General features: G+C 39.0%; 2 protein-coding genes across 5 annotated transcripts in view; one reads left to right on the top strand and one right to left on the bottom strand.

Annotated features, from left to right (window-relative positions):
• Nucleotides 1-16,483, top strand: part of hbp1 (HMG-box transcription factor 1) — a 53,915-nt gene extending 37,432 nt beyond the window's left edge. Inside the window, exons 10-11 of the mRNA XM_072241519.1 lie at nucleotides 13,516-13,657; nucleotides 15,561-16,483. Of these exons, the coding sequence (XP_072097620.1) occupies nucleotides 13,516-13,657; nucleotides 15,561-15,578 (160 nt within the window). The 3' untranslated portion in view covers nucleotides 15,579-16,483. The remainder of the gene's footprint in view (nucleotides 1-13,515; nucleotides 13,658-15,560) is intronic.
• An 89-nt stretch (nucleotides 16,484-16,572) lies between these two features.
• Nucleotides 16,573-25,943, bottom strand: part of cog5 (component of oligomeric golgi complex 5) — a 114,303-nt gene continuing 104,932 nt past the window's right edge. The window contains exons 20-22 of one of the 4 annotated variants that reach the window (XM_072241515.1): nucleotides 24,266-24,392; nucleotides 20,808-20,887; nucleotides 16,573-17,756 (exon numbers count right to left, since the gene is read on the bottom strand). In XM_072241515.1, coding sequence (XP_072097616.1) covers nucleotides 17,642-17,756; nucleotides 20,808-20,887; nucleotides 24,266-24,392 — 322 coding nt within the window. In that variant the 3' untranslated portion in view covers nucleotides 16,573-17,641. The other 3 variants (XR_011882952.1, XM_072241518.1, XM_072241516.1) reach the window with 3 other exon arrangements.

Here is a 25,943-nt window from a genome sequence, read left to right as displayed (position 1 = left end):
AAATAAAAGCATAAAGTATTTTCTTAATGGAGAGAATTCAAAAATCTGAGGTGCAAATGGACTTGGGTGCCCTTGTTCAGGATTCCATATAGGTTAATTTGCAGGTGGTGAAGGCAAATGCAATGTTAGTATTCATTTAAAGAGGACTAGAATATAAAAACAAGGATACAAAATTGAGACTTTATGATGTGGCCTCACTTGGGAGTATTGTGAGCAGTTTTAGGCCGTTATCTAAGAAAGGATGTGCTGATGTTGAAGAGTATTCAAAGGAGGTTTACAAAAATGATTCTGGGATATTAAAAGGCGTCATATGAGACACGTTTGATAGCCCTGGGCCTCTACTCACTGGAATTCAGAATGGTAACATCATTGAAGCCTATTGAATGTTGAAAGGCCTTGAAGGGTGGATATGGAAAGGATGTTTCTTATAGTGGGGAAGTCTAAGGCCAGGGGCCACTGCCTCAGAATAGAGGGATGTCCTTTTAGAACGGTGATGAGGACAAATTTCTTTAGCCAGAGAGTAGTGAATCTGTGGAATCCATTACCACAGGCAGCTGTGGAGGCCATGTCAACGTGTATATTTAAGGCAGAGGTTGATTGGTTTTTGTTTAGTCAGGGCATGAAGGGATATGGGGAGAAGGCAGGAGATTGGGGCTGAGGGGAAAATGGATCAGCCATAATGAAATGGTGGAGCACACTCAATGGGCCAAATGGCCTAATTCTGCTCCTATACCTTATGGTCTTAAGAGAAGGAGTACGAGCTGGTAGGTGATAGGTAAAAACAGGCGAGGTAATGAAGTAAGAAGCTGGGAGAGGATAGGTGCAAGAAGTAAAGGGTTGAAAGAGAAGGAATCTGATAGAGGACTGTGCACCGTGGAAGAAAGGTGAGAAGAGTAACCAGAGGGAGGTGATGTGCAAGTGAGAAGAGATGAGAGGGTAACTAGAATGGGGAATGGGAAAAGAGAGGAGGGAAGGGTATAAATTACCAGAATTTATAGAAAATCAATGTTCATCCCATCAGGTTGGAGGCTACCCAGACTGGAAATGAGGTGTTCCTCCTCCAACTTGAGCTTGTCCTCATCATGGCAGTAGAGGCAGTCATGGAAAGATGTGTCAGAATAGGAATGGGAAGTTGAACAGAAATGGGTAGCCACCAGGAGATCCTGTGTCTTGTGGGAGACATAGTGAAGGAAATTGACGAAGCGGTCCCCCAATCTATGTCTGGTCTCACCGATGTAAAGGAAGCCACACCAGATACTGTGTTTGAGCATGACATGCTACACCTCCTCCCATACCAAAGTTCTTCCTTGTGAGGTGATACACCCATGAGTCTGTCAGGGTCTTGTATCCAAAGCTCCCGGTGCTACATCTTGTACATTTCTGAGATCTGACGCAGATTGGAGGACCACTTTGTCAAGCACCTTTGCTCTTTCTGACGCAAAAGGCAGGATCTCCCAGTATCTACCCATATTCTGTCTGGGTAGCCTTCAATTTGAATATCAATTCCTCTAAATTTGGGTAATTTCTCCCCCCCACTTCTCTCTTTTTTGTTCCTCATTCTGTAAACCCTTACGCCCTTTCTCATCTGCCCATCACCTCCCTCTAGTGCCCCTACTTCTCTTTTTTCCATGGTCCACTGTCCTATCCAATCAGATTCTTTCTTTTTCACCTCTTCCACCTATCTCCTCCTAGCCTCTTACTTCATCCCTAGTCACCTGATCTGACCTATCACCTACCACCTTGTACTCCTTTCCTTCCCCCCAGCTTCTTAATCTGGCTTCTACCTCCTTCCTTTCCAGTGCTGATGAAGGGTCTCAGCCTGAAACATTAGCTCTTTATTTCCCTCCATAGGTGCTGCCTGACTTGCTGAGAAAACAGGGACAGTTTGCTTAAAACTAGTCATGGGAAAATGTAATGCACTTAATGATATCAAAATAATCTGACAAAACCAGGGTGGTTTTGTGAAAGGGAGATAATGTTTGACTAATTTATTAAAGTCTTTGGAAGAAGTAACATTCTGTGAATAGGGGGGGAAGTGGTGCATTGTATTGTGATGAAATCTTCAGAAACCAATTGATGAAGTGCTGCTCAGGGGTTATAATGAAAAATGAACGCTCAAAGTGTAGGAAGTAGCGTGTTGACATGGATAGAAGATTGGCCGGCTCACAGAAGGGTGAGCATAAATGGTTTTTTTTCTGTTTGGCAGGACAGGTTGAGTGGTTTGTCACAGGGATTGGCGCTGGTCCTTAGTTTCATGTAATTTAGTTAAATGGTGTGAGTGAAGACACATGTAGATGAATCTGTGCTGGACCATGGCCTTCCCATCCGTGTATCTATCCAAACTTCTCTTAAGTGCTGCAATTGAACTTCTGCTGATGGCTTGTTCCACACTTGCATCACTCTCTGAGTGAACTTGTTTTCCCTCAGGTTCCCCTTAAATATTTCACCTTTCACCCTAAACCTATGACATCTAGTTCTAGTCTCACCGAGCCTCCAGAAAAAAGCTTGCATTTATTTACCCTATTAGGCCTATAATTTTGTATACCTGTATAAGATCTCCCCTCATTCTTCTGCATTTCAGGGAATAAGGTCCTGCCCTATTCAACCTTTCCCTATCAAGTTCTGGTAGGTCCTCAAGTCTTGAAACATCTTTGTAAATTTTTTTTGCACTCTTCCAAGCTCATTGATAGCATTCCTGTAGATAGGTTGCTTAGTTTATTGACACAAAAGTTAGAAAGTAAGTTGTGGGGAGGATATATGGAAACCTCAAAAGATATAGCCATTTGAAGTGGGCAAGGATCTGGCAAATGGAGTACATCGTGGAGCATGTACTATTCAAATAAAGTGAAGTTGTGGGGCTGTGAAAAGTTGCTGTCTTCCCCTCTTTGTATGCTTCATAACTCTTTCAATATAGTATTGAAATTTCACTAAGTTCTTTAAATATGCTGAGAAGCACAATGGGTACTGACTACTGTTGAAGGTTGTTAACACATAGAAGTCTTGGTGGTGGCTAACAGCAGTTTCCATCACATTCAGCTGGAGGTGATGAGAAAAACTGTAGGATTTGGGTGTTTGGGCAGTACATGGAGCCAGTGTTGCTGGTTGCCAGCAACAGTCTGCACACTGTGTCGGCCAGCATGCAACCCAATCGGCTGAGTGACCACATCACTTACATTTTCTTGCCCAACCCCAACCTGCACCGATAGCCTCTTCACACTGAGTTGTGGGTGGTGATTCATTGCTGTGAGAATGCCAACTGAGAGGGTAGGAATTCACAGAGGCATCTGGCCAGCAGCAGTACCATGGAGGGCAGGGTTTATGCGAGGTTTCTAGCACTCCAGCGTGATGTCTGTTAGTAAGTATCCCTGTGCAAGGACTTCAGGACCGAGAATGCCAGAATGTATCAGTGTTTGATATTGTGCCCTGCAGTGATCCCCTGTGAAAAGGGTGTTTGGAGAGATGAATCGCTTATGCTGGTGAATCTTTGGAAAACTCATTCTCAAAAGGCTGTGATATTTTAGGCAAAGACAGACATATTTTTTGAGTGCCAGAGCTACATGGGTTAGGCAGCATCTGGGGAGAGAGAACTAGAGTTAATATCAGGTGAGAGATGCCTCATCAGAAGGCAAAGAATACATCGTGAAACAGAGCAGTTGCAGGTAATGGGCAAAGAAATGGCAGATGGAGTTTAACCCAGGTAAATGAGGTATTGCACCTTGGGTAGATGCAAGGCGACTACACTGTTAAGGGCAAGACCCTAACGGTGTTGCTGAGCGGTGAGATCTTGGGGTCCATGTTTATAGCTCCATGAAAGTGGGTACACATGTTGATATGGTGGTTAAGAAGGCTTATGGAAGGCTGTTTTTATTAGTCGAAGCATTGAGTTCAAGTCACGAAATTGTTGCAACTTTATAAAACTCTATTTTGGGCACATCTGGAGCATATCATACAGTTCTAGTTGCCCCACTAAGGGAAGGTTGGAGAAGGTACAGGAGAGATTTATCAGAATGCTGCTTGGTTCAGAAGGCATGTACTATCATGAGAGGTGGGACAAACTAGGGTTGTTTTCTCTGGAGCAGCAGAGGCTGAGGGGACTGATGGACATGCATCACGTCTTGTTACACTGGTCCCAGGTTCCATTTTGTTCCAAACCAAACACTGGTATATACGAACGATAGGAAGGCAGACTACCTTATTAGTGTGTATTAGGTACTCTCCGTGCACGCACAGGTTTTCAGATGGGGTTGTTCAAATCTGTAAACAGAAACAGTGTCACTGTGTTTTAACAAGAAATCCACACTAAATATCCAGATATTTACATGTGCTACGATACTTGTTGAATAACTCACATTTCAAAATAAAATCGAAAAAAAATTCCAATGGCAATGAATGCAAAACGCAGGAAGGTAGACACTGAGTGCCGACATCTCCAAGACACTTGGACACTAGATTACTTCTTCATCGAGCAAGCTGGGAAACCAGTATGTCTCATTTGCCTAGAAAATAGACCTGCCATAATGAAAAGAAAGCTGCAATTGTGGGAGTACCAGCTTCAAAAAGGAAATTGTTCACATTTTCCCACTTTTCAAAAATGTAAAGCACAAGATCCAGGCATCTTTGTGAATATGGTCCAAGAATTGAGAAAAGAGTTTTCATCTCGTTTTGCTGATTTTCACTTGCATGCAGATGAGTTCAAGCTGTTTGCTACTCCATTTGATATGGAGTGGACACTGCATCAGAAATTTTTCAAATAGAATTGATTGAGATACAGTGTGACGACATATTGTGATCGAAATTTCATTCAGAAGATGTGTCAGTGCTTGACTTCTATAGAAAATATATTCATCTAAGTGGGAAGTTTCTTAACTTAGTGGACCATGCAAAGAAGATGACATCATTGTTTGGCAGCACTTATCTGTGTGAGCAATTATTTTCAAAAATGAAGCACACCAAGAACCAGTTGAGAACAAGATTGACTGATGCCCATGTGGATAATGTCTTGCTCTTGGCATCAACAAGTCTGACACCCAATATTGAGAAGCTTTCAAGCGATAAACAGCATCAAGTTTCACTTGATTTATCGACTGCTTGCATTAAAATTTTCTTTTTTATTATACTTAATTTACCGCCATTCAATACATCATGTTCATAACATTTTATGTTTAAAGATTCTTTGTGTCCTTTTATTAGATTCAAAAGATGCCTTGATTGAAATAAATTGCAACTAAACTGAGTTCTTTGATTACTAATTGGCATCCTTGGTTAAGCACAAATGATTTTCTAGCATGCGTTATTCATTAATTTGAGGCAAAACATAACTAGATGTATTTAAATGGATAATTCCCATATTTCAAGTTTTTTTTTATGGCATTTATCTGGCCCACCCTCCGCTCATTAATACGCAATCCGGCCCACAGGGACAAAAAGGTTGCTGACCCCTGAATTAGGTACTTGATGGTAAAGAAGTGAAGATTTCCAGTGGGTAACAGTGATTACACTTAAATGAGCAATAATCTTATTAACTGATGGAGCAAGCTTAAAGGACCAAGAGGATTACTCCTGCTTCTAATTTGTATGTTTGTAAATCTCCTTTTGGAATTCTAATCACATCAGGATTTTGAACATGACTAACCTGTTTGCACAATAATCGTTACTAAATACTTATTTCTTTTTAAAGTGAAGTGTAATGTGGACAAGTGATCTATGTAAAGTTCCTAAGCTAAAAGATAGAGAACAGGATTATTCACAGGACAGAGATCAGTTAGGAATTTGGGCAGATGAAATTTAATCCTAACAGTTGTGAGTTGATGTATTTTGGATCGTTACATGCGTGAGGGAAGTATACAGTTAAATGGAAGGACTCAGGAGCTTTGATAAACAAGAAAATCTTGGAATGCATGTCTGTACCTGCCTGACAGTAGCGACACAAGCAGACAGGGTGGTAAAGATAATGCCTGGCATGCTTGCCTTTATTGGTTTGGACACTTAGTATAAAATAGGAATGTCACGTTGTAGATATGTAATAAATTTTGTCAGACCGTAGTTAGAATATTGTATGTGCCATACTATAGGAAGTATGCATAAGCTTTAGTGAGGAAGCTGAGCAAATTGTCTGGATTAGTGCGTCTTAGCTAAAGAGAGATTGGGCAGACTTGAATTATTTTGACCAGAGTGTTCGATGTCGATGTTACAGCTTGGGGAGTTTGGAGTTCAGTTTCAGTGCTGTCTGTCAGGAGTCTGTGCCTCTTCTATGTGAGTTTTCCCCAGGTTTTCTCCCACAGTCCAAAGACGTACCAGCTAGGTTAATTGGTCATTGTAAATTATCCCATGATTAGTTTAGGGTTAATTGGGTTTGTCAGGGGTGGCTGGGGCGGCATGGCTTGAAGAGTCGTAAGGACCTATTCTACATTGTATTGCTGAATAAACAAATAATCACGAGAGACACAGATAAGATCGTCATTCCTCTCTCCTCCCCCCCCCCCCAATACGAGTGGAAATATCAAATGATAGAACATAGGTTTAAAGGTGAGACTATAAGACGTGAGCAGAATTGAGTCATTTGGTTCAACAAGTATGCACCACCATTTTATCGTGGCTGATTTATTATCCTCCACCATTCTTTTGATTTCTCTCCATCACCTTTGACGCCCTTACTAATAAAGAACTTATCAACATTTGCTTTAAATTTACAGAATGACTTGGTCTCTACAGCTGTCCATGGCAATTAATTCCATAGATTCCCCACCTTGTGGCTAAAGAAATTCGTGCTCATCTCTGTTCTACAGTGATGTCCTTTATATTCTGAGGCTATGCCCTCTAGTCCTAGATTTCCTCACTATCGGAAAGATCCTTTGCACATCCACTTTATTTAGATCTTTCAATATTTGACAAGTTTCATTGAGACCTCTCCCCACCCCCCCCCATTCTTCTAAACTCCAGCGAGTACAGACCCAGAGCCATCAAACGCTCCATCAATAAATTGACTTTCATTCCCAGGATCATTCTCACAGCAGAATGTTGAGAAGGAACACTTTTTAACATGGAGTGGTAGATGCCTGGACTGCACTTCCAGGGGAGGTGGTCAGAGCAGATTTAAGATACACACACACATACAGGTAGTGAATAGAGGAATGTGCACCATGTGCAGGTAGATGGATTAGTTTGAGTGGCATTGTGATGGACCCAGACACCGTGCTTGTTCCTGTGCTATATTTTTCTATGCTGTTCTAGGTACTAAGGTTGCAAAGATCATTACCAAATTCGAAAGATTCTTGCCTGGCACTAAAGAATCTATGATTACCATCTACTGCCCTTGTAACCGGCCTGCAGTTTTTACAAGCATTTATGATTTTTTTAAAAATGAGATACAGAGGATAAATGGTTCTTAAATGGATTTCAATGCTATTTATCAGTAAAATACTGGTAGAGCACAACTTATGGAGAAACAGAACAGAGTAGATAAGGACATTCAGATTTATGCTTTTAGCTGCATTTGTGGACCCAGAGTTTCTAATTTACTCATTTTTTTCTTAAATTCTCTTGGCCACTAGTCCCGCAGAGGAATGAAGTTTGCCTGCTTTAACTTTGTGTCGGGAAGATTGCTTTTAATTCTTATTGAGGAAACCTTAAGATCTTTATAAGGTGCATAGCCATTCCTTAAAAGTTTTCATTTCTTTCAGTACAGTATTCTAACAATGATGTAAGCTATCCTCTCACTTGCATTCCTTACTAATAACATACACAGCTTACAAAAGGCTCCATGTAATCCATACTCTGAAATGTCCCAGGGTTGAGAAATTCAAACATTTTATTATTTCCAACATTGGTATTTATCTGTAACTAATTTTGTGAAAAGAAAGGCAGAACATTAGTGATATTACATCAGTAATCCAAATTTTATATACACAAGATACCTTACCATCCTAACTAAAGTTATTCTTTTCCTGATTTCTCGTAAACATAGAATAGTACAGCACAGTACAGGACCTTTGGCCCACAATGTTGTGCCGACCCTCAAACCCTGCCTCCCATATAAGCCCCCACCTTAAATTCCTCCATATACCTGTCTAGTAGTCTCTTAAACTTCACTAGTGTATCTGCCTCCACCACTGACTCAGGCAGTGCATTCCACACACCAACCACTCTCTGAGTAAAAAACCTTCCTCTAATATCCCCCTTGAACTTCCCACCCCTTACCTTAAGGCCATGTCCTCTTGTATTGAGCAGTGGTGCCCTAAGGAAGAGGCGCTGGCTATCCACTCTTATCTATTCCCCTTATTATCTTGTACACCTCTATCATGTCTCCTCTCATCATCCTCCTCTCCAAAGAGTAAAGCCCTAGCTCCCTTAATCTCTGATCATAATGCATACTCTCTAAACCAGGCAGCATCCTGGTAAATCTCTGTACCCTTTCCAATGCTTCCACATCCTTCCTATAGTGAGGTGACCAGAACTGGACACAGTACTCCAAGTGTAGCCTAACCAGAGTTTTATAGAGCTGCATCATTACTTTGCGACTCTTAAACTCTATCCCTCGACTTATGAAAGCTAACACCCCATAAGCTTTCTTAACTACCCTATCCACCTGTGAGGCAACTTTCAGGGATCTGTGGACATGTACCCCGAGATCCCTCTGCTCCTCCACACTACCAAGTATCCTGCCATTTACTTTGTACTCTGCCTTGGAGTTTGTCCTTCCAAAGTGTACCACCTCACACTTCTCTGGGTTGAACTCCATCTGCCACTTCTGAGCCCACTTCTACATCCTATCAATGTCTCTCTGCAATCTTCAACAATCCTGTACACTATCTACAACACCACCAACCTTTGTGTCGTCAGCAAACTTGCTAACCCACCCTTCTACCCCCACATCCAGGTCATTAATAAAAATCATGAAAAGTAGAGGTCCCAGAACAGATCCTTGTGGGACACCACTAGTCACAACCCTCCAATCCGAATGTACTTCCTCCACCACCACCCTCTGCCTTCTGTAGGCAAGCCAATTCTGAATCCACCTGGCCAAACTTCCCTGGATCCCATGCCTTCTAACTTTCTGAATAAGCCTACCGTGTGGAACCTTGTCAAATGCCTTACTAAAATCCATATAGATCACATCCACTGCACTACCCTCATCTATATGCCTGGTCACCTCCTCAAAGAACTCTATCAGGCTTATTAGACACGATCTGCCCTTCACAAAGCCATGCTGACTGTCCCTGATCAGACCATGATTCTCTAAATGCCTATAGATCCTATCTCTAAGAATCTTTTCCAACAGCTTTCCCACCACAGACGTAAGGCTCACTGGTCTATAATTACCCGGACTATCCCTACTACCTTTTTTGAACAAGGGGACAACATTTGCCTCCCTCCAATCCTCCGGTACCATTCCTGTGGACAACGAGGACATAAAGGTCCTAGCCAAAGGCTCAGCAATCTCTTCTCTTGCCTCGTGTAGCAGCCTGGGGAATATTCCGTCAGGCCCCAGGGACTTATCTGTCCTAATGTATTTTAACAACTCCAACACCTCCTCTCCCTTAATATCAACATGCTCCAGAACATCAACCTCACTCATATTGTCCTCACCATCATCAAGTTCCCTCTCATTGGCGAATACTGAAGAGAAGTATTCATTGAGGACCTCGCTCACTTCTACAGCCTCCAGGCACATCTTCCCACCTTTATCTCTAATCGGTCCTACCTTCACTAAAATATGATCTGCTTTTTAAATTATGTTATGAAGCTTAATAATTTAGATGTGCTGTCACTGAGGTCACTTTGTATGTGATATCTGCAGCTGTATTGGCTTTCCGTATCCTAATCAGTTCATATCAATAGGTACATTTAATATCAGAGAAATGTATACAATATACATACTGAAATTCTATTCCTGGATATCTAATGATTTGCTACTTTTGAGATGATACTACACATTAATTTACATCTTCCAGCTTTCTGGTTTTTAAGCCCAACACATTTACAATGGTTTGATTATATGTGCACTGAATTTTATCATTAGCCTCAGCTCCTATTTTGTTAACACCTGCAGATCTGGAGATCCCTTCATATTAAGACAACCTTATTATTTATAAACATGTCAGCCAGTAATGGTCCTAGTACTCATTCGAGTACATGGGCTGACAGTTGTGTCCTAGTCAGTTAGCTTTATGTACTTTAAGGCATAGTACTTGGTTTGAACTGTACCTTCAAATTGTAATTTGAAGTGAATACTAAACATTTGAATAATAATCAGAGGGCCAAGATACAGAAATGAATGATCACATTTCTTTGGGAGAGCAGAGCCATTTAAAGCAAGTAGAAGCATTTGAAATCACCTTGTCATGTCACAGAATTAGAAACAAATTATATTTTTTTATGAAGATGCAGCAGAATGAACATAATTTATTTGCCAAGAAGATGTGTAATTAAGCTTCTGATGTAAACATGGTACATTTTTAAGATGCCATCCATATTAGGAAAGATTTCCTGGCAGGAGAGATTCTGAAAGATGTATTAAAAGGAGATTGTAACATTTTGAGCTGAATTCATAATTTGCCATTATACACATGCAGTTATTTGAAAAGTTCTAACCCAACATGGAAGTTCAATAATCACACAGCACAAAAACAGGCCCTTTGGTCCAACTTGATCATGCTGAGCTTCTCCCATTTGTCTGCATTTGGCACATATCCCTCAATAAACATTTCCTGTCAAATATCTTTTAAATATTATAATTGCACCTACTTTCACCACTTCCTCTAGTAAGATTCTTCTTTCCTTAAGTGCCAGCAGTGCTGCAGTAGTATAATACTGAATTGAACCAGGTGTAGTTGTGTTCAAGATTCCAGAGCAGGCTAAGGATTGCTGTATTTGGGATCAAGGACTTCTGAGAAAGAAAAAAAAGTATTGCACCCAATTTTGTTATTTATTCTCAATAGCAAAAAATAATGGTAATTGGTAACATTAAAATGGTAACATTTAAAAATAAAAGTTTATGGGGTATTTTGCAACACACATTAAAGTTGCTGGTGAACGCAGCAGGCCAGGCAACATCTCTAGGAAGAGGTACAGTCGACGTTTCAGGCCGAGACCCTTCGTCAGGACTAACTGAAGGATTTCCTTTCAAATCTCTTACTAACCCTTCCTTCTTTCAAATCTCTTACTAACTCTTCCTTCAGTTAGACCTGACGAAGGGTCCCGGCCTGAAACGTTGACTGTACCTCTTCCTAGAGATGCTGCCTGGCCTGCTGCATTCACCAGCAACTTTGATGTGCGTTGCTTGAATTTCCAGCATCTGCAGAATTCCTGTTGTTGGGGTATTTTGCCATTTTTTTTTTTAATCAAAGTCAGTAGTTAGCAGATATAATGTATTTTCCCATTCTTGTGTGTTGAGACTTTTACCTAAAACTAACCATTTGAGGAAGTGCATGTAGTTTTTACCTTTCATATAGAAAAACATCGAGCTCTAAATAGTGGAGCACCACTTTTCGTAGTAACCAACCGATTATTGTATATCACACAAGTATCTATTACATCAAGCTCTGGAAATTGTGCCAGATTCTTATTTTTTTGGATCATCCATCACTGAACTGTTTCTTAATATAAAATTGGTTCAGTTAGCACAATTGTCAGATACTGTGAACTCCATTTTGTTCCCCATTTGTAAAGGAAATTATTACAAAAAGCAAATAAGGGTCAGCATTTGAGGGCAGTTTTATATAGTATAATCACGAGAATTTAGAGCCATTTTATCTAGCAGTTGGGAGCCACTATTCCAACTCTGAATTTGTATTGTTTTGGATATTTTTTAAAGATGGTAGAACATCCCTTGGGGCTGACTCTACATTAAAAGGCACTCCTGTAATTATATGATTGTAATTGTAATTTGCACAGCACTTACTACAATAATCAATTCACAATTACTAATGCTCACAGTAATAGAAAACAATTAATCATATTGCAAATCATTTAATTTGTCATGGGTTTAAGAAATTTTCACCACTTTACAACATGATTGTCAAGCATAATTAAAGCATAAAATTCAGCTAGTTCAGTTAGTTCAGTATTAAAAGATCCAACACAAGACTTAGCAGATCACACACTGGGGAGGGGAAGGTTTTCTATTTTGGTCAGTTTTTTTAAAGCTTGTTTTGAGAATATATTGAGCAATAGTTTGCACTATAAAATGCCAGCCTCTAAGGGTGGAAAGTTATATGTATGTTTCAACAAGTATAATTTATTCTTCTGCCCCTTAAGCATTAGAGAGAATGTTACAAGCAGTTTCAGGTCAAGATAATGCAAACATTCTGTGATTTTTGACAAATTGTAGAACATCTTAATCTACTATCCTAATTGATTTGCTCACCAAGCATCAAATTGGCTCTTAAACCCACATTGAGAAAATAGTGCCTAGATAACTGGAGAAAGCTTGTAAATAAAAGGATGAAAAGCCTTCTAACTTCTTTTGATGATAGTGAACTTTGTAGCTCTGACATTAGTGGCTTCCAACGAGCATACATTTAAACAAATATTCTGCCACAAGAGGTCACGAGAGTGCCTTTTATAATATCACATAATACCGTTGTATTAGCAGCTGTTGTTTTGCAACTTGGTGAGGCTATTTTTGTCTGTCATTGGTATTAAACAGCCAATATAATTGAACAATAAGTAAATAAATTGGATAATTGGTGTTTGGGGCAAATGATAGCATATCTTCCAGTTTAGGGATCAGAAGGTAAAATGTGAATGAAGTTAAGTTGAAATGATTGAATTCTTTAAGGTTTGTAGAGTTCCTTTGTATTCAAACCAATTATTTCTTAAAAAGTCATTACATTTTATATTAAGGAGTGCAAACATCTGAGTTGTGACAGATCAGCTGATTTAAAAACTCCAGTTAAATTCTTGGCAATCTGTTAAAGTACCTCTCAACAAACTAGTTTGATTTTGCCTTTATTAGTATCCTCAGATGGGACTGTATTGTATTTACTCTGAGCAAAATTAAATTTTACCTCATGTAGAATGCAATGTAGATTCCTCAGTTTTGCTTTTGGATTGATGGTTTTTTAAATCAGCATGTATTGCAATGCCACATATACCAGTCATCTGAAATCCTCAGTGATCCCACAGACAGATCTTTTACAACTTTCAAGACCACTCTGTTTTTGAATGTCAGGACATCATTTACTGAGATTGGTCTTACCCTGGTTTACTGGCTCAGTTGGAATGATGGGCATGATATAGTATCCATTTAACAGTAAAATTTAAAACAGAGTTTAATAAAGGACAACACTTGATAGATTCAAAATGACTTCTCATTCAAACTCAGTTTTAATGAAATTATTGTGCTCTGCTTACAATAATTTGCATGAATGGAGAATTATTTGCATGAAAAATATACTGGTAATTTTGTGGTGATGCACACTTTAAGATCGGATTACATGTGTAATCAAAGAAATGTAAATTAGGTATTAGTTTGCATGTATGATCTTGGTCTAATATAATGCACTTGTTACATAGGGCCATCAGTGTAATTTTAGGTGACAAGTGGAAAATGATGAAAAATGAAGAGAGGAGAATTTATACATTGGAAGCCAAGGCTCTGGCAGAGGAACAAAAACGCCTTAACCCAGACTGCTGGAAAAGAAAACGAAGCAACTCTGTAAGTACTTAAAATAATCTGTGTTCTCAAATGTTTTTAACCTCTTAATACTCTTTACTTAATAATAAACGGAACAAGTGCTGCACTTGCCCTTACACTTCCTCCCTCACCACCATTCAGGACCCCAGACAGTCCTTCCAGGTGAGGTGATACTTCACCTGTGAGTCGGCTGGGGTGATATACTACGTACGGTGCTCCCGAAGCGGCCTTCTATATATTGGCGAGACCCGACGCTGGCTGGGAGACCGTTTCACTGAACGGCTACGCTCTGTCTGCCAGAGAAAGCAGGATCTCCCAGTGGCCACACATTTTAATTCCACATCCCATTCCTATTCTGATATGTCTATCCACGGCCTCCTCTACTGTAAAGATGAAGCCACACTCAGGTTGGAGGAACAACACTTTATATTCCGTCTGGGTAGCTTCCAACCTGATGGCATGAACATCGACTTCTCTAACTTCCGTTAATGCCCCACATCCCCTTCATACCCCATCCGTTATTTATTATTATTATATATTCTCTCTCTTTTTCTCCCTCTGTCCCTCTCACTATACTCCTTGTCCATCCTCTGGGCTTCACCCCTCCCCCTTTCTTTCTCCCTCGGCCTCCCGTCCCATGACCCTCTCGTATCCCTTTTGCCAATCAACTTTCCAACTCTTAGCTCCATCCCTCCCCCTCCTGTCTTCTCCTATCATTTCGGATCTCCCCCTCCCCCTCCCACTTACGAATCTCTTACTATCTCTTCTTTCAGTTAGTTCTGACAAAGGGTCTCGGCCCAAAACGTCAACGGTACCTCTTCCTATAGATGCTGCCTGGCCTGCTTCGTTCACCAGCAATTTTTATGTGTGTTGCTTGAAATTCCAGCATCTGCAGATTTCCTCCTGTTTGCGATAATAGAATTATAGTTGCCAACTAAAGTGATTCTTTCATTGTTAGAGTATAGCAATAATTAGCAATTCTTTGTTGTCACTGAAGCCATTGCTGTTGGTATTTAAGGTGATCAGATAGCTCTGTTTAATTTTGAAATGCGTTTTCTGTAGAGAAGGCAGCAGCTATTATGTGATTCAGTTTTAAGTACCCTTATTCTGTAAAGTTAAAAACACACTAGAATGTCAAAATTTAGACAATCATGCATTTAGAGAGAGGTGGAATTGGCAGTGGCAAAGCTAAGAGATGAAGGATAAGGTGGAAATTGATGTTGACACACATGATGGATGAGAGTGAAGATAGTGTAATTGAGATTGCTTTTTGAGTACACAAGTTATTCTCGATTTGTATAGAAGGCTGTCAAGCAAATGTTAACCTTGTTCCTCTGTTCATCAATACGTCAATATTGTCGAGTATTTTCATTATTTTCTATTCTCACATTTCCAGCAGCCAACTTATTTTGCTTTTGCAGGCTGAAGTGGCAAAATGGCACTTGAGTACCTACTGCAGTAGATTTTAAAAATCTCAAACTTGTGTATGATGTTTTACTCGATATATTTGTTTTCTATCTTTGTTGTACTTTTCAGTATTATTCCACTTTCTCTTCCACTTAAAAAGTACTTTGCATTAGTTGTGTTTCTTTATTCTGTTACATCAATACCATTGCTGGTAGTTTTTTTTAAACTGGCAGCAAAGCAATTTTTTTTCTGTGTATAATGAATACTGAGAATAGTCAGTGGTCTACTTCCTTTTGGGGAATTGATAAGGTGTGGGTATCATGGCACTGTAACCTACCCATTGAATTAATTTGCACATGTGGAACTAATTTGTAGAATCAATAGTTCATATTGTTCAGAGGTTTTTTTTTTGGTCATGTTGACCCCTGTCTATGTATAACACTTCACATACAATTACAGAGCCATCCCTAGGATAATTAAACTTGTCGTATTGATTTTTTTGTTTCTTTTATAACAGGGTTCGCAGCAGCAGTAACCAGACTTTTAGAAACCCACTTTATCCTCTACTTTCACCATTTGGAATGAATTTTAGAAAACTGGATGCAAGTGAGCAAAAAGACTCAATGTATCTATATATTTCAGTTTTAATTTTGAAGATTTTGTGATAAATCTATATTTAGATAACTGTAATAAAGTGAGTATAGTTTGCTTTTTATATAAATAGCTGATAGTGTTGTAAATCTTAAGCATTTAATCTTTCTGACTTTCTTAATTGTGTATTGTAAATGGCCATAATTCCTCATTCTTCCAAAGTTCAGTCAAAGATTATTTCAGGTAAATATAGCTTTTAGGCTTGAAAACTTTGTACTAAAAAAATCCTGTGGTGCTAAGTTAAGGGAGGAAAGTTGGTATATAAAGATGTCTATTTTTAAGAATGTAAATGGGTAAAGTTTAAATTCTGTATAACTACTGTTGTATCATGATTTGTATCACTTATTATATTGCACAATTTTAATTCAATTAACTTTATTTGCAAACAGTGGGGGAATTAGTATATGTAGCAGGGATGCTCCCAAATTTACTTTGTGGTGTTTTAGCCAACAAAAGTTGCCATAAAACTCGAGGCTTGTATTCATAAATTGGGGCACAACAAGCACGTGGGCCACAATTTTGCCATTGTGCTTAAGGACTATTGCACTTTAGTGTTTCTTGCAATATTATGAAAAATGAGAATGTCTCCTTGAGTCATTTTCATGGATTGGCATTTATGCCACTCAGTGTTGATATTCATAGTCACAGATCAACATTTATATAAACTGCTTTAACTCAAGTAAATTTATGTCTTTATGCAGGCTGTTATTCCCACAGGAACTCTTGCACAAAAAAATTATTGTATTCAAGTTCAAATAAATATGTAAAGTGTTAAATGTCTGGATTTTTTTTCTTAATCTATTCACAAATTTATGTACAAAATTGTGCTGCATTGTCTTGTTGAAGTTACTTTATTGAGTCAGTTGCTTTTTCTACCTGACATCTCTTAACATCTATCAGTTATTACCCCTACGAAGTTGATTGTGTGCATAGGCTGATGTAAAATGAACAGATATGATTTAAGGGTTAAAGTGACTTATTCAAACAAAGGGCATCACGACGAAAGTTTAAAAACATTAACATAGGCACACTATCATTTGACTGATTACAGCAACACCATTTTCTCCACAGCCATGACTATTATTTAAACTGTTTAACTCTTTCGTCCTTCCTGTACCTTTGATTTTCTGCCCACATAAGACAGAGGGTTAGTTGCAGCAATCAGGAGAGTATGCGTGGCATTTCCTTTAGCCATACTTTTAATATGCTGTAATGAGAGTCGGGAGTGACTGTACTTTGCACTGCTGAACTAAACACATTTCAACTGACAGGACTTGAAACAAAAAAAACATAACTTTCGATGGGAAGGGTTAATAGCTCTTAAGATTTTATGTTCAGTAACAAGATGTGAAGTAACATTAAAGAAACAGTATACAGAGTTGACATCTTTAATAAATCTAAACAATTTTGTAAGTTATGCTTATCTCACAAAATTCATTTTGCTTTTGATCCCAGCATTGTAATCAGAACTGCTGAAGTAGTTTAATTTATTACAGATTTGATTAGTTTACATCATATCTACTGTGCATTAAATTAAATGCTTACTTTAGGTATGATTTTTGGTTCATTCAGGAGTTCAGTGAATGGCAGTATGTTAAAAGCAATGCCCCAGAGAAGCTTTTTCACCAAGTTCAATAAACTATCATTTAATAATTGGATCCACAATATAGTCAGGTCATGGTAATCTTAAATTTAAACATCAATTCTTAAAGTTGATGTAAGGATATCTTATACATCATTCAAATAGTAGCCTCTTTTTCCGTTAACCAAGTCACCTCATTAACTAATTTACCAAAGTAGATTATCCTGCTCTCAAAAGTAAAATAAAATTTTCCAGTAAAATTAAAAGTTATAACACCAGGAAGTTAATAATTAACAATTAATGTCACATTTATGAATTATCTAAACAGACAGCAAATCCTGCTTGGGTTCAGGAAAAAAACTTATTTACTGTACTGAAGTCATGGCTTTTTGGAGCAATTGCAGCATTATTGGATAAACGGAAGCAAATTCTTTCCCTTCTCTTGCTCGTACTGATTGAACGTAAGCCTCAAGAGCACCTCTGTAAAAAAGAAAACAGAACTTCACTTTTGTATTATATTCATTAAAAAATTAAAATCATAACCAATAATACTTTCTATTACAACTAATTGACACATTAAATATCAATATTGTGGTAGAAGCTAGTCCATTATGAAGTAGTGTTGGACTATCATAATGATGCTTTGCAATAAAAGTATCACAATTGACAAAACATCATCTCTTTGTGCTACCATCTGGGAACCGCAGCATAAACACTAGGACCAACAGGCTCCAGGACAGCTTCTTCCACCAGGCCATCAGACTGCTTAACTCATGCTAACACAACTGTATTTCTATTTTATATTGACTATCTTCTTGTACATACTATTTAATATAAATTGCACATTTAGACAGATATAATGTAGAGCTTTTTAATCATGTATATGAAGGATGTAAGTAGTAAAGTCAATAGAATTCAATTCTGTTAAAACTTCATAGTAGGTTTTGATCAAATTCCTTGTCAGTTCAGTGAACTTCAGTGGATGCAAGCCGAAGCTGGTGAGTCTCTTCAAAAGAAACCGAACAATGGGTCAAATAAAGCATCACAGAATTGCTTCCAATAAATTAATTTTGCCTGATGAGACCATGACCACACAGTACTGCTGATGTAATTTCACCAGTGTCATACATAAATGAAGCATACCATCTCCACTTTTGTATTTGATGCACTCAGCAGTAAAGGATAATATTCTATTAGCTTTCCAAATTACTAGTTGTATCTTAATACCACGCTTCTGCAAATCATGCACTGGGTCACCCAGATCTTTCTGCAATTCAGAGCTCTAGAATCGTTCATATTTAGATAATATGCTTTAAAACTTTTGCTAAATTAAATAGTTATATTCATTTTACCATCTTTGACCACTCAATTTATTTATATCTCTTTATTTATTTATACCTTCTTTGGCTCCTTGTCAGAATTTACTTTGTCATCAGCAAATCTAGCAACCAATCTTTCTGTGACTTGATACGTCATTTTTGTAAATTAAAGTATGAGGCCTGCAGAGCTGATCTGTGTCAGTTGCTACATCTTGCCAACTAGAAGAAAAACTGATTCATGTTAATTTCCTTGTTAGGCAGGTAATTTTCTGTCCATGCATGTGTACCCTCCTATAGCATAAGCTTTTAACTTCTGCAATAATATTGGAAGAACTACAAACATTTTCTGACAATTTACTGCATATACCTACATGTCAACAAAACAGCTGGTCACTGACTTTAGAAAGGTGGGTGATGCACATCCTCCTATCTACATCAACAGTGTTTAGGTTGAGAGCTTCAATTCCCTAGATCTGAACATCAGCAATAGCCTGTCCTGGTCCAACTACATTGATGTCACAGCCAAGAAAGCCCACAAAAAACTCTGCTTCCTTAAAGAAATCTGGCCTATCGTTTACTCAACAATTTTTATCGATTAACCATTGAAAGCATCTTGTGTGGATATATAACAGCTAGGTATGGCAACCATTCTGCATATGACCACAAGCACACCATGGGATCCTCGACTTCCTAACCAGAAGACCACAATCTCTGTGGTTTGGTGATAACATACCCTCCTCACTGACGATCAACACTGGCGCACCTCAGGGGTGTGTGCTTAGCCCACTGCTCTACTCTCTACATACACATGACTGTGTGGCTAAGAATAGCTCAAATACTATATATAAATTTGCTGATAATACAAGCATTGTTGGTAGAATCTCAGGTGGTGGTGAGAGGGTGTACAAGAGTGAGATATGCTAACTAGTTGAGTGGTGCCGCAGCAACAACCTGGCACTCAATGTCAGTAAGACGAAAGAGCTGATTGTGGACTTCAGGAAGGGTAAGATGAAGGAACACATACCAATCCTCATGTAGGGATCAAAAGTGGAGAGAGTGAGCAGTTTCAAGTTCCTGGGTGTTAAGATCTCTGAGGATCTAACCTGGTCCCAACATATTGATGTAGTTATAAAGGCGGCAAGACAGTGGCTATACTTTATTAGGAGTTTGAAAAGATTTGGCATGTCAACAAATACACTCAAAAACTTCTATAGATGTACCAGGGAGAGCATTCTGACAGGCTGCATCACTGGCTGGTATGGAAGGGCTACTGCACAGGACCAAAAGAAGCTGCAGAGGGTTGTAAATCTAGTCAGCTCCATCTTGGGTACTAGCCTACAAAGTACCCAGGACATCTTCAGGGAGCGGTATCTCAGAAAGGCAGCGTCCATTATTAAGGACCTCCAGCACCCAGGGCATGCCCTTTTCTCACTGTTACCATCAGGTAGGAGGTACAGAAGCCTGAAGGCACACACTCAGCGATTCAGAAACAGCTTCTTCCCCTCGGCCATCCAATTCCTAAATGGACATTGAACCCTTGGACACTACCTCACTTCTTTTAATATACAGTATTTCTGGTTTTTGCACTTTTTAAAATCTATTCAATATACGTATACTGTAATTGATTTACTTATTTATTATTTATTTTTCTCTTCTATATTATGTATTGCATTGAACTGCTGCTGCTAAGTTAATAAATTTCACGTCACATGCCAGTGATAATAAGCCTGATTCTGATTCTGACCCAGCCTCCCTTCTACGGACTCTGTCCATTCTCGCTGCCTCAGTAAAGCACCCAGCATAATGAAAGGGCCCAGCACCCTGGACATACTCTCTTCTCCCCTCCCCCTATCAGGCAGAAGATAAAATACATCACCAGGCTCAAGGGCAGCTTCTGTCCAACTTACCAGACTCTTGAATGACATCTTGTACAATAAGATGGACTCTTTACCTCATAATCTACCTTGTAAAGATCGTGTGCTTTATCATTTACCTGCATTGCATTGTTTGGTAGCCTCTACACTTTATTCTGCATTGTTATTGTTTTACCTTATTGTACCTTAATGCACTGTAATGATTTGATTTGTATGAGCAGTATGCATGACAAGTTTTTCACTGTATATGTGACAATAAAGAACCAATACACTGGCCCCCATTTATTCAGAGATTTCCGTGTAAACATGCTTTACAATAACTCCAGAAGTGACATTACCTGATGAGAATTAATCGATCCTTTTCTGACGGATGGTCGTCAAGCCACTGAGAATACCTTGCTACAGACCACTCTGCTCTCTGTAACAATTCCACAGCTCTTAATTACTGTATTGTATAACTGAAGCTTTTAAAAATTGTATAATACACACAAAATTCTTTTAACTGTAAATACAGATAACTTAATTCTGACCTTATGATGGAATTTTTAAATAACATGGAAATTGAGATGTGTCCCCTTGCCCAACACTCCTACAATCTATAATAACATTGCTCCAATAATGAGAAAAGTTCAATTGAAAAATGGATAAGTGTATATCAGAAAAAAGAAAAATTGAAAAGTGAAATTTAAACAGGGATATTTTTAAAAGGTTCATTATACAGCCTTTCAGTAGAGTACAGTATTACATGTGCAGAAATGAATGATGACCCTTGTTCTACCTCTGGAGGCGCTGTTCGTATGGTATGCAGTTTAATTTGTACAAGTATCACTGCTTGTTTGGAAGCTGTTTTTTTTTTACATAATTTCCTGCTGAGTTAATTCAGATTTCAACTTCAGCAGACTCAACAACTTATCAAAGCTCTCACACAAAGAACCGCGGAAGCTACTGGAGCATGCAGATCTGTTGTAGAACTACAAGCCACAAAAAACAAGAGTTACCTATTTCTTGGACACTGTAAAAGGAATGAACCCTACAGTGGAGAAACTACTGAACAACATGCAAGAACAGTGGATAACTGAAATGTCCGAGTATAAAACAAAGCATCATGCCCTTTATCGACCATGTTTGTTCTTTGTGAAATTTCTCTCCCAACACACAGAAATGCGAAATGGCCCTAGTTTTATGCTCTCAACTTCCAGCAACACCTCATTCAAAGAGAGGTCTCTAGTCGAAGCAGGATAAACCAAAACCTATATCACAATCAACAAAACAGAAGTAGAAAAGTCTGCCACAAACCCCAACAGACAATGACCTGTCCATAAGAAACAGCACTCTCTAAGGAAATGAATATGGTTCAGAGAAAAACCGCTGGCTCTACATTCAGGGCCAGCACCTTGGGTTATTATCACTTCCAACACACCCGCAGCAGAGCACGGCGGGGAACCAGCTGAGCATTCATCGCACGTAGCTACTTCCTCATGCATAAAGATATGGGGAAAGGTATCAAGGCAAATCCTGCTCTAAAATATGTCTAGCCAGCATCTACCCAAAAGGATATCCTAAGCAAAAAAATGAAGGCATATATGTTATTGGATGATCAGAGCAATGTGTCATTGCCAAAGTCAACATTGTTTGCTGCATTTGGTATCCAAGGTTCAGTCTCCTCATACAGTTTAAAGACATCTTCCGAGACACCAGAATTTGTTGGAAGAAAAGCCAGTGGATTTGTGGAGTTAACAGGAGGAGAGATCAGCGACCAAATTCCCAACAGCAGGGATGAAGTCCCAGCCCCTGAAGCTGCATACAGTCATCCACTTTTTAAGGACTCAGCAGTCAAGATTCCCCCACTTGACTCTTCTGCTGGAGCTCTCCTGTTGCTTGGCAGAGACACCATCCATGCACATAAGGTATATGAATGGTGGTCAGCATGACACACCTAATGCCCAACAACTGGACCTAGGATGGTTCTTCATGGGTGAAGTCTACCTTGATGGAGCTCATCAAACCACTGTCAGTATGTTCAAGACTAATGTCCAGGAGAATGGACACCCAAGTCATTTCAGAATCTCAGAGTAGAATCTGTAAGAAAGAGAAGATTGTGGGTAAGCAAACCAGGCACCCCAACATAACTATCACTGCTCAATCAGATTCATGCAAGTTGGTCTTCTGTCATTCGGAAGATGATTATAAGCTGGTACCTTCCATTAAAGATGAGGCCTTCCTTCCAATCACAAATAAAGAGTAGCCAAAGGCAGACTTTGCAGTGGTTGGGAGATTTGTAAGCAATGTCTCAGCGCAGAGCAATTGAATCAGGCAAAGGTTAGAATCCGTGTTATTCAAAGATAGTTGTATGTAGAGGACGTTCAGTTCATCACAAAGAACCTCTTCCAATCCAAAGTTACCTTACCGAACTATGTTACTTTCATGACTTGGAGGGGCTACGGTGAGTTGGAGGACGTATTAAGAGAGCACAACTCACTTCAGAGGTACCTCACCCAATCGTCATTCTGGCTGAGCACGTGTCCACTCAATCTGATGTTACCATGGGAAATCTGTCATCAAGGACGACATTTTCAAAGCAAGAACAGTTAAATACTGTTTCAAGAGTAGTTTCTGAGACAGTCCATTCTTTTGCCAAAGTCTTAATTAAATGATCATTTGACTTTTAGTTTCATTAGTTAAGTTTGACATCCTGGATGTCAGGTGATCCAGTATTCTGCCTCTAGAGGCACTCTTCAGTTTGTATGCAGTTAGTTTTGTACAAACATCACTCCCTGTTCGTAAGCCTTTTTTTAAAAAAAAACATCATTTCCTGCGTGGGTTAGTTCAAATTTTGACTTGAAACACACACGGTTGAAAGGCATCCATCTTTATTCACTCTTTATTTGCCCTTGAAGTAGCAATATCTTTTCACAAAGTCCTCTCATTAAAAACTCTGTCTCTGGTGATTTTTGAGTTACTATAAGGGCAGTAGACTCTTCATTCTTTGAAATATAAAGTCCTTCTTTATAACCATTAGAATTAAGCTGCACTTGGAAGAAACAAAGCACTTAACAGACAGGTAAACAAAGCATGATACTGAAGACAGGCAGTGCCACAGAGACCCAGGATCTATGCCATAATGGCAGATTGTAACAACAGGAAGCTGAACTAAAAGCACAAATACCAGTTGTCACAACTATAAAATTCCAGTCCTTTCATGATTTTAGTGGATTGGGACTGTAGGTAATCCAAAAAAGGGGTCCACGGTAGTGTAGCAGCTAGTGGGATGCTATTACAGCTTGGTGCATTCCAGATTTCGGAATTCAATTCCAGCACCTTTCTGTAAGGAGTCTATGCAGTCCTTCCTGTGGAATGCATGAGTTTTCTCCGGGTCATTCAGCTTCCTCCCACAGTCCAAAGATGTACAGGTAGGTTAATTGGTCTTTGTAAATTGTCCCATGATTAGGTTAGGGTTTATAGAGTTTCTAGAGCAGCGTGGCTCGAAGGGCTGGTAGGGCCTACTCCACTCTGTATTGCTAATTAAGTAAATAAATATTACGTCAAGATTAGATAAATAAATTGAAAGACATCACCTAAATTAAACCTCTAGAATTTAATTATAGTGCTAGGGATAACATAACTGGTGTTATGTCAAGACACTGAAAGATAAAGCATTTTACATCATACAGAAGATAAATAAGTTTCAAATGAAAAGACAAAACCTGAATTAGAGCTTCAATGTATCAAAGTACACTGATTCATTTTGTAATGTGATATATATTAATTCACAGAAAGAGGGAAATTTGATAAATACCTGGTGAGGTGACTTTAGATCTGTAGGTGCTCTGGTGAAGAGGAAATGAAGAATAGTGCTGTATGGTATTATATCCCCTGCCGCTGGGCTATTAGCAATATGTTCACTTGTTTGGAAAAGTAACGGTCTGTGAAGTACAAAACAGATTTAAGCAAATATGGGGGGAAAAATTCAATCTTGAACTTGTATAGGATGTAATACTAGCCGAATTCCCACGTTGTCAAGGATATGATCTATGGCTTCTGATATTGCTGCTTTTGTTAACTCATTGCTATCTGAAACGATATCACACTAGTGTAACTAATGCACACCATACCAATAGTGATACAGATCATATTATCCCAATAATATTTTATAAAGCAATACAAGTACCTCTTCCAAGAACCTTAACCAAATTATACAATCTTCAATTTGTGGCTCCACAATGAATTTCAGTTATTTACTCAAACAGAACTATATTCTTGTGAATTGCTAAAGATCAAATTTTCAGTCAGCTTAATGATCATAAGACCATAAGATTTAGGAGCAGAATTAGGCAATTTGGCCCATTGAGTCTGCTCCGTTATTTCATCATGGCTAATCAATATTCCTCTTAGCCTCAATCCCCTTCATGCCCAACCAATCAAGAATCTATCAACATCTGCCTTAAATATACATAAAGACTTGGCCTCCACAGCTGCCTGTAGCAAAGAATTCCACAGATTCACCACTTCCTAGCTAAAGAAATTCCCCCTCATCTCTGTTATAAAAGGCCACTCCTCTATTCTAAGGCTGTGCTCTCTGGTCTTAGATTCTCCCACCATAGGAAAGATCCTCTCCACATCCACTCTGTCAAGGCCTTTCACCATTTGATAGGCATCAACGAGGTCACCCCTCATTTTTCTGAATTCCAGTGAATACAGGACCAGAGCCATCAAATACTCTTCATATGACAAGCCATTTAATCCTGAAATCATTTTTGAGAACCTCCTTTGAACCCTCTCCAGTTTCAGCACATCCTTTTGAAGATAAGGAGTCCAAAACTGCTCACAGTACTCCAAGTGAGACCTCACCAGTGCCTTATAAAAACTCAGTATTACTTCCTTGCTTTTATATTCTAATCCTCTTGAAATGAATGCTAACATTGCATTTGCTTTCCTCACGATAGACTCAATCTGCAAATTAACCTTTAAGGGATCCTGCACAAGGACTCCCGAGTCTGTTTGCAGTTCAGTCTTTTGTAATTTTTCTCCATTTAGAAAGTGGTCAACCATTTTTTCTACTAAAGTGTATGACTATACATTTCATAACACTATTCCATTTGCCATTTCTTTACCCGTTCTCCTAATCTGTCTGTCCTTCTGCACCCTCTCTACTTCCTCAAAACTACCTGCCCCTCCACCCATCTTCACATCACCTGCAAACTTTGCAACAAGGCCATCAATTCCATCATCCAAATCATTGACAATAACAAAAAGATTTAGTCCTAACACAAACCCCTGTGGAATACCACTAATCACCAGCAGCCATCCAGAAAAAGTTCCCTTCATTCCCACTTTTTGCCTCCTGCCAATCAGCCATTGCTTTATCCATGCTACAATCTTTCCTGTAATACCATGGGCTAGTAGCTTGTTAAGCAGCCTCATGTGTGGCACCTTGTCAAAGGGCTTCTGAAAATCCAAATATACAGCACCAACCC

The sequence above is a fragment of the Mobula birostris genome, chromosome 23 (assembly GCF_030028105.1).
Source record: "Mobula birostris isolate sMobBir1 chromosome 23, sMobBir1.hap1, whole genome shotgun sequence".
Taxonomy (NCBI): domain Eukaryota; kingdom Metazoa; phylum Chordata; class Chondrichthyes; order Myliobatiformes; family Myliobatidae; genus Mobula; species Mobula birostris.
This window is presented reverse-complemented; position numbering and strand designations above follow the sequence as displayed.